This window comes from Argentina silus (assembly GCF_951799395.1).
Source record: "Argentina silus genome assembly, chromosome: 14".
Lineage (NCBI taxonomy): Eukaryota > Metazoa > Chordata > Actinopteri > Argentiniformes > Argentinidae > Argentina > Argentina silus.
The window spans coordinates 6,301,231-6,311,230 of record NC_139668.1 but is presented as its reverse complement, the minus strand read 5'-3'; the positions used below and the strand labels follow the sequence as shown (position 1 = coordinate 6,311,230).

General features: G+C 49.5%; 1 protein-coding gene across 1 annotated transcript in view; it reads right to left on the bottom strand.

The window, feature by feature from the left end:
- pag1 (phosphoprotein membrane anchor with glycosphingolipid microdomains 1) overlaps positions 1–10,000 on the bottom strand; it is a 50,158-nt gene that overhangs the window by 11,241 nt on the left and 28,917 nt on the right. Inside the window, exons 3-7 of the mRNA XM_083685164.1 lie at positions 7,600–7,631; positions 4,752–4,996; positions 3,836–3,887; positions 593–689; positions 10–321 (exon numbers count right to left, since the gene is read on the bottom strand). Coding sequence (XP_083541290.1) covers positions 10–321; positions 593–689; positions 3,836–3,887; positions 4,752–4,918 — 628 coding nt within the window. The 5' untranslated portion in view covers positions 4,919–4,996; positions 7,600–7,631. The remainder of the gene's footprint in view (positions 1–9; positions 322–592; positions 690–3,835; positions 3,888–4,751; positions 4,997–7,599; positions 7,632–10,000) is intronic.

Below are 10,000 nucleotides of genomic sequence, written 5' to 3'. Positions count from 1 at the left end.
GTGGCTTACCATTGGTCAGCCCGGCCGGGTGGGGCGGGCTCTTCAGCTCCTTGACGGTCTCGTACAGCGAGTCTTCCATGCTGACGTCACGTGACGCCGCCACGCCGCTCTCCTTCACCATCTCGTAGGTCCCGTCCCCCGACGCCGGGGGGCCGTCGCCCCCTGGCCCCGCCCCCGGCCCCCCCATCCCCTCCAGGGCGCTGTTGGGGGGGATGCTGGGGAGCTCGCGGTCCTGAGGGCACTTGGAGGACCTGAGCTCCGATTGGCTGGACAGCATCTCCTCCGAGAGGTGGGGGCTGGTGTCCTGGGTGTCTGTGAGAACTGTGTGTGTGTGTGGAGGGGATGGGGGGGGGGGGGGGGGGATGAGGATACACACTCTCATTGACATGGTATCTTAACAAAGGGAACTTTCACTCCAAAATATATTTTTGGTATATTTCTCATCCAAATACGACACTATGAAATAAAATTCCGCTTTAAAACAATCATTTACAGCGGTAAACCAGTCGTATGAATAAACATTTCATTGTTCATGCCAAATGATGTCATCGGTCAAATGATGTCAACAGTGTTGCCCGTGTTGCCGTGGTACCTGTGCCGCTGGTGAGAGGTCCGTTGTCATAGCTACTCACTACCTGGTCAGTTCCTGGGCTGTCCACTGATTGGCTGAACGTTTCTCTGTCTGACACCTATGGGGCCAGAGAGAGGCGGGGTCAGGCTGAGCGATAGACACCACATGATCATTAGAACAGAACACAATTAATGTCTCATTCATTAATGGAACATTCAGATAAAAATGGACTGTGGTCTATTTAATGGGTCGAGTTCACACTTTAGCCCCCCCCCCCACTGTGTGTGTGTGTGTGTGTGTGTGTGTGTGTGTGTGTGTGTGTGTGTGTGTGTGTGTGTTTGCGGGTTGGGGTTGGGGGCTGACTTGGATTGCTGTTCCTGCTGAGACCATATATACTGAAATGTATGCACTCTCTTTGGATAAAAGCGTCAGCTAAATAGCATATATTATTATTATTATTATTATTATTATTATTATATTACCATTGAACAACACCATGACATAATGACTGTGAGAGGAGCAACAACTCCTTTGTTAGTTGACGTTGTTCTTATCCGTGACACCTGTTCGCTGAGAGGACCAGAGCGCTGCAGTGTGACCCTCCACCCCCACCTAGTGGCCGACCGCAGCAGCGCATGCCTGTCGTCAGGTTCCCTGACAGCATTGACAGAGCTGCAATTAGACCACAGGGTGACTGAGGTACAACACTCAGCCTGTCACAGCCCGACATGGACCCCCATTTAACCTGTCAGCGTCCTGACGCACGCCTCCATCAGAGGCCCCCGTCGTCTCTCACACACACACACACACACACACACACACACACACACACACACACACACAGCCATTTAAACCCTGCGTTTGACACACACACCCCATTTAAACTCAGCGCCTGACACACACACGCACACTCACACACCACACACACCATTTAAACCCTGTGTTTGACACACATACACTCACACACCCATTTGAACCCAGCGCCTGACACTCACACTCACACACACACACACACACACACACACACACACACTACCCTATTAGGAGTCAGATTCTCCACCATCCTCTCACAGACAGCTATTACCATGTAAAAGGTCACCGCTGAGATATTCATCAAAACTAAAAAGGTTTCTCTAATCCCCTCGAGGTCTGAGGAGAGAGTGACTGTGTGTGTGTGAGTGTGTGTGAGTGTGTGTGTGACAGCGTAGAAGTAAGAGCATGTCACTTTATCTCGGAGGGAGAGAGAGAGAGAGAGATATGAATCACACTTAAACGCTGCTCGGTTTGTTGGATGTCAATATTACGGGTTCTTTTACCACCGCTGATACCGCACATGGCTCTTCAATTGAAATACATGAAGATGGATATAGAAACATGACATACACTGACACACACACACACACACACACACACACACACACACACACACGTACAGAAGTACAGTGTTTATGGCTGAGGGTAAACGGGTAGGACTGCAAAGGTGAACGACAGTTGTTTCTCACTCGACATGATGCGATGTTGTTGATTGGTTAGAATGTCCTCTTCTTCTATCCTAACCATCTGTGTGTCTGGACTGCTCTCCTTCAGCATGTGTGAATCTGAAGCATGAACACACACACACACACACACACACGCACACACACGACAGCATGTGTACATAACATAGTGTACACCACGTGGAGACACGTTCTGCACGTCTGGTGTTGATTTCAGCGAGTCACACACACGTACACAGTCATAAGCTCTCACACACACACACACACACACACACACACACACACACACACACACACACACACACACACACACACACAGGCTGAACCTGTCAGTGAAACAGAGCTGGCCCAGATCCTCAGCCCCATTTACTACTGGATACGCTCCCTGGTTACAACATGACCGCTTCCCACAGAGGGGCTACTGTGTGTGTGTGTGTGTGTGTGTATGTGTGTGTGTGTGCGCGCGTGTGCGTGTGACTGTGTGTGTGTGTGTGTGTGTGTGTGTGTGTGTGAGAGAGAGAGAGAGAGAGAGAGAGTGAGAGTGTGTGTGTACATATTTTGACAGCATTTATCAAATGATGCTAATACGCCTCCCCCCTCTGGAATTCATGTTGTTCTCTCCCATCCATTCCTGGAATCCCTGGATCGCTTCGAGCTGTGAACTCTGACCTTTTGACTTATTGACCAGGGTCATTCTTCCCAGACACTCCCTCTGGTTCCACATCGCTAAGGACAGGGAGCGGAAGGTCGGCCAATGTGTGTGTGTGTGTGTGTGTGTGTGTGTGTGTGTGTGTGTGTGTGTGTGTGTGTGCCAGTGAATAGAGCTCTCTCCATCTCCCTGTGGTCATTGCAACTGCTTCATGGCTGGCACACACACACACACACACACACACACACACATACACACACACACACACACACACACACACACACACACACACACACACACACACACGGGACAACCATCACTCCCTATCCTTGACTAACTAGTATCTTGTGATGTTGATGTGGAACACAGGCAGACACTAAACACCAAACACACAGCTGTCCTCCTCTCCTGGAGACGAACACACTCAGACATATCAGGCTTCTCAACTACACAGAATTCTTGGCATTAATGAAAGGCAGATTACTGTCCTCAACACAACAATGTCAAAAGGGCGAAACTGAAACAACGTATAATGAAATTCAAATTGAAAAAACGCTGTCTGGCATGAAAAATCACATCTCTGAGCCATCCTTGGAAACCTGTCCTCTAGAATTGATTGAAACAGGCGTAACACCAAACCAGGGGAGGCTGAGGTAGAAATCGGAGGACGGGGCTCATTGTAATGCACGGAACGGAACGAGGCCTGTTTGATACCGTTCCTCATTCCGGTCCGTGCCTTGCAATGAGCCCCGTCCTCCGATGTCTACCTCCACCGGCCTCCCCCTGCTCCCTGCAAAACCTACTTGACAGACTGACACTCTCTCCTCTGTCCTCATTGACCGACTCTGTGACGATCAGAGACGATCCATTCGCTTACAGTGATCTTGGGAGGGACACCCCAAATGAAACAACTACCAGCCTATTCACAGCTCCAGCTGGGGGGGGGGGGGGGGGGGTCTGGGAGTTGGTGTTTTTGCTACAGTACTCCTACAGCGTTGAACAGAGGAAAACCTCTTCAAAACAGAACACTTCAGTCAGACGGACGGAGGGAGGCAGAACAATCAGTGTGAAAAGTGGCGCTGGAAAGAAGAGATGTTTTGAAGGAGGAAGGAAACTCACTCCGTTCATTAGGTTCTCATGGTCTCCGGGGTGGACGTTCGCCTTCTTCTGCCTGGAGGGTGAGAAGAAAAAGAAGAAGAAGAAGAAGAAGAAGAAGAAGAAGAAGAAGAAGAAGAAGAAGAAGAAGAAGAAGAAGAAGAAGAAGAAGAAGAAGAAGAAGAAGAAGAAGAAGAAGAGACAAGGGAAGAAAAGGGGGGGAGGAGAAGAAAAGGGGAGAGGAGAAGAAGAGGGGAAAGGAGAAGAAAAGGGGAGAGGAGAAGAAGAGGGGGGAGGAGAAGAAAAGGGGAGAGGAGAAGAAGAGGGGAAAGGAGAAGAAAAGGGGAGAGGAGAAGAAGAGGGGAGAGGAGGAGATGATTAAAAAGGCAGACTTTTTGTCTCCTTTGAGGTTCAGCTTCGCCTCCGACTCTTTGAAGCGTTGGAGCTTTGTTCAGAAACCCAGCTCTGCTTCTCTAGAAGTGTCCTGCTCTACAGCCCAGTAAGGATGAGGCGAGTCCTTGATAATGGAACAAGGGGATACAGAACCACACAACCACACAAGCACAATGCCAGTCATATAGATAGGAAGATAACCTACTTACACCGTATCCAAGGGCAGTAATAGTCTTTAAACGTGTTATGTAGGATGGTAATAGTAAAAACTAATCACATGTGCGCGTGTGTGTGTGTGCGTGTGTGTGTGTGTGTGTGCGTGTGTGTGTGTGTGTGTGTGTGCATGCCTGATTGTGTGTGGGCGTGTGTGTTGGTGTATGTGTGTGTGTGTGTGTGTGTCCGTGCCTGATTGTGTGTGTGTGTGTGTGCGCGTGTGTGTTGGTGTATGTATGTGTGTGTGTGTGTGTGTGTGTGTGTGTGTGTGTGTGTGTGTGTGTGTGTGTGTGTGTGTGTATGTGTGTGTGTGTTAGTGCGTACTACTACTCACCCTTGGCAGCTGGCACACAGCAGCAGTAGCAGAGAGAGCAGCACGAAGGCAGAGATGGCCGTGAGCGTGCCCACCAGGACCAGCTGCTCGCCGCCCAGTAATGTGGTCCTGGCGACCCCTGACCCTGCGACCTCTGGCCCCCACAAGGCACTCAGCACCGGAGCCATGATGCATCACACACAGGGAGCGCCACTCATTGGACACACACACGCGCGCACGCACACACCTAGGCCTTAGGAAGGCAGCTAGTACACACACACACACACACACACACAGAGAGAGGGGAGAGAGAGAGAGAGAGAGAAAGAGAATCAGGACAGTGACATCATCATGCAGAAAAACTAATATTTTCAAGGGCATTCATCAATGCTGTGTATTGCAGTATAACACCTGCAGTATGACTCACACCAAGGTTACCCCTGGTTCAGGTACACATATCCAGGTGGTCTATTTCTGCTCAGGACCTGGGGAGGCTGGTGGAGGTAGAAATCGGAGGACGGGGCTCATTGTAACACATGGAATAGAACGAGGAATGGTATCAAACACACACACACTTGTGTGTTTACCACTGATACCGTTCCTCATTTCATTCCATGCATTACAATGAGCCCCGTCCTCCGATTTCTACCTCCACCAGCCTCCCCTGCTCAGGACCCAGGTTCATTCATTCTGAGTCCTCACTCTCCCATACAATCCTTTCATTAGGAGGCAACATTAGTGATGCAATCTGCCTGCCAAGACCACACACATCTATCCTAAACCAATCATAGAAACAGATACCTAAATTAATACTTCAATAAATACCTAATTTGACACCTAAATAGATACCGAAACAGATATCTATACAGTTACAATGATGTTCCCACATTCCCACATCCCTCCCCGATGCAACAGAGGACATTCTCATATTCCCATTCCGGTCGATGGGAATGAATCAAATAGCTCTGGTCCAAGTGTCTCAAAGCATCCTCCTCCTGCAACTCGGTTTCTATTCAACCAACCACCACTAGGGGGCAGACCAGTGCAGAGACACACTGCAGACACGATCTCCGCTCTCGTATCTGCTGCTGCAGTTCTCTCTCTCTCTCTCTCTCTCTCTCTCTCTCTCTCTCTCTCTGTCTCTCTCTCTCTCTCGTAGAGAATGCTACAGAACTACCGCGTTGCGCATTCAGTAAGTAACCTCCTCACGTAAGCCATATTTGTCTGAAAGCTGTGCGGAGGGTCAGGCAGGATAGACTGGGGCCCCGGTGTTTAATTATTTTTAAGCCAGGGAGGGTGGGGGGGAGGGAGGGAGGGAGGGGGGAGGGAGGGAGGGGATAAGGGAGGGAGGTGTACTGCGCCCAACCTCTGCAAACTGAATGGACCTAGATAACAATCAGATGGCCTGAATCCCAGAGTGTGGCTGAGGACCGGGCACTGGGTGTACGTGTGTGTGTGTGTGTACGTGTGTGTGTGTGTGTGTGTGTGTGTGTGTGTGTGTGTGTGTGTGTGTGTGTGTGTGTGTGTGTGTGCGTGGGAGAGAGAGAGAGAGAGAGACAGAAGGGGTGCTCATGCAGTGTTGGCTCTGAAAAAGTGACCTTCCCTTTTCAATCAGTCAATAAGACAGGAGAGAAAGTCCAGGGAAGATACAGACACACACACACACACACACACACACACACACACACACACACACACACACACACACACACACACGCAAACACACACACACACAGGAAATTTTACAATGTAGGCACTATGAGCTCCTTTCTCAGTAAGGCTGAGCCAAACATCTGCCCAAGGTGGTGTGTGTGTGTGCATATGTGTGTGTGCGTGTGCGTGTCCGCATGTGTTTATGTGTATTTGCGTGGGTTCTGAAAAGTCTATTGTGCCACTGTGTTCCTATGCAAATGGAGTTGTAGAGCGTGGGAGTTCGGAGCACTGGGCTAACTTCAGGCCAGTATTGTGTACAGGAGTCAAAGCTGTATCGCTAACTTAAGGCTAGTATTGTGTAGCAGATGCTACAGGGATCAGCAGAGGGTGGTCCTCTGTGGCTCAGTCGGTAGAGCACGGCGCTAACAACGCTTAGGTCGTGGGTTCGACTCCCGCTGGGACCATACACACTGAAAAATATACGCACTCACTGCAATGTAAGTCGCTTTGGATAAAAACGTCAGCTAAATGGTATATATTATATATATATATATATATAGAGAGAGAGAGAGAGGGATAACTTCAGGCAGTATTGTGTAGTAAAAGCTGTAGCTTGGAATGCTAACTCCAACCAGTATTAGGCAGTGGAAGTTGTGGCTTAGAGAACGAACTTGAACTTAGTGTTTCTAAGAAATAGAATGTAAGAAATGTGTTCAACTCCACCCCAGTGGGAACACCGCCCTGTCTCTCAGAGTCGACATGACATTGACACCGCCACACACCCTGAAGAAGGTGATGACAAGATAATGGGCCATTGAAATTCTGTACACCCTAGGGTTATACATAGCCTCGAACTATGACTATGGCTCTATAATGTGAGATTCTCACTCTACAACTGCTGTTTATTCTTCATCAGGGGGAGGCTGGTGGAGGTAGAAATCGGAGGACGGGGGCTCGCTGTAACGCACGGAACGGAATGAGGAATGCTGTCAAACACGCCCCGTCCTCCGATTTCTACCTCCAACAGTTTCCCCTGCCACCCCTGTTCTTCATCCCCTGCTGGCTGCTATGAGCCAGAGAAACACACTCTTATCAACCAAGTGTGAATTACAGCACATGTAAAAAAAAAACTAAAAAAAACAACAACAACAAAAACAGCCTGTGTGATTGAATAACAGCTCAGGTAAAAGCCAAAAGCCAAACAGGGCCTCCTTACCTTGACACCCAGATCACTGTGGTAGTCCTGGCCTGCAGGGGGAGAGAGATTAGAGGGACATGAGCAGGTGGAAGACGCCCTGGCGTACACAACACACATCCAAACCACGGGCCAGCAGCCAACGGGCTCCAAGATCACACGACGCAGGCCGTAATCCATCAGGTTTAGGAATTCAGAGCCTTACTCACTAACGGGGGATTTCTAAGGGCTTTTCGTCAACAGGATGGTATGTGTCATATATTGTGTACAGAACAAGAGGGCACCAGGATGAGTTTTGAAGTGTGTGTGCGTGTGTGTGTGTGTGTGTGTGTGTGTGTGTGTTTTGTAGGGGGGGGGCGGGACTCGGGTATGTAATTTGATATTGATAGATTTATATTGTGAGATTACGAGTGGGGGGGGGTTCATGGATCCTGTGGAGTGTGTGAGTGTGTGTGTGTGTGTGTGTGTGTGTGTGTGGTGTACTGTATTGACATGCAGGGCAGCGGTAGGTCATGTAATACAGTCACTGAGATGGTGATAAGCGTATGACATCATCCCAGCGGGGTAATGTTATCTGATATGTGATCTGTCCCTTATTCTCTACAGGCAGAGCCAAGGACGCCTCACTGAGAAGCATGATCAATCAAGCTGTTTTTCTAATTCTCCACAGGCAAACGAGAGGACACTTGGCAGGGATAAAGGAATACACCACAACATACTGCCTAGAAGGTGTAGAAACACAAAATACAGATTTCTTTTTCTAATTCTCAACAGGCAAAGCAGAGGACACCTCTTTGAGAGGCACGAAATGACCTTGTGACACTGTACATACCATAATAACACTGTTGCTTACTACTTTACCGTGACGAGGTTGGTAATTATAGACTAGTCTCTCTTCACTCAAGATGACGAAAGGCCATAACTTCTTAAAGTTTCTCAACAACAACTTGACAAGTTTAGCACTGGGATAAACACATGTTAGCCGGTTGCAGGAGCGCTGATTAACACTCAGATAAAGCTCTTGATTTTCAGGTTCGTTTAGATAGCTGAGGTGAAAACATAGCTGATGATAGTGTTGTGGTATGGAGACATTTGGAGGACAGAGGCTACACACGCACACACACACACACACACACAAACGCACACGCACGAGTGCACTCACAGGCACACGCGCGCGTGCACACACACACACACACACACACACAGACACAGACACAGACACACACACACTCACAGGCACACACACATGCACGCACACACATACACGCACACACACCATACTGCCAGCCAGTGTATGCATGCGTGTGTGTCGCATAGCATGTATGAACGTGTGTGTGTGTGTGTGTGTGTGTGTGTGTGTGTGTGTGTGTGTGTGTGTGTGTGTGTGTGTGTGTGTGAGAGAGACACGCCGCATAATTACACACAACTGACTTGCACGGATACGCTGTCACCATGGCAACCCAGTATTCCCCCTTTCATGACTATTTATGGTCTGGCAACAGCAACAGTTATAGTTATGTTTTAATCATGCCCTCCTGAACAGGGCTGAGAGACACAGGTGGATAAACTGGCAAGGGAGGCTGGCGGAGGTAGAAATCGGAGGACTGGGCTCATTATAATGCATAGGATGAAATGAGGAATGAGGGGAGTGAGAGAGAGAGAGAGAGAGAGAGAGAGAGAGAGAGAGACACGTTGTGTTTGATACCATCCCTCATTCCGTTCCATGCATTACAATGAGCCCCAGTCCTCCGATTTCTACCTCCGCCAGCCTCCCCTGGGATACAGTGACCAGGCCCACCTGATGCTGCAGTGGCTGGACAGACACCAGGAATAAGACTGGCATCACTGCTCTGCTTTAAAACCTTATTCTATATGACACTGATATACAACGAAGACACACACATCTGTCACCTGAGTGTGAGTGTGAGTGTGTGTGTGTGTGTGTGTGTGTGTGTGTGTGTGTGTGTGTGTGTGTGTGTGTGTGCCACCATCATCCCTCATGGGGGAAATCCACTTAGCATTGGAGTACATACACTGAGCATTGAACACTGAACACTATGGGAACTACTCAACAATCTCCATACGAGACACACAACAGACCCAGCATCAAGCCCAGAGCCACAGACAGACGACTCAGACTACTCCCCCGCCCCCCCGCCCCCCCATGCCTCCCCCCGCTCTCTCCAAAGCCTTTATCCAAGAGTTAGCCTACAGACAGACGCCCCCCCGCCCCCCCCCCACTCTCTCCTGCACTCCCCCAAAGCCTTCATACAAGAGTTAGCCTACAGACAGACGATCTCCCCCCCGCCCTCCCCCACCCCCCCGCGCTCTCTCCAAAGCCTTCGTACCAGAATGAGCCTACAGACTACCTCCTCTTCTCCTCCAAGCCTCAGTAAAGCGAAGCACCACCACCACCACCACC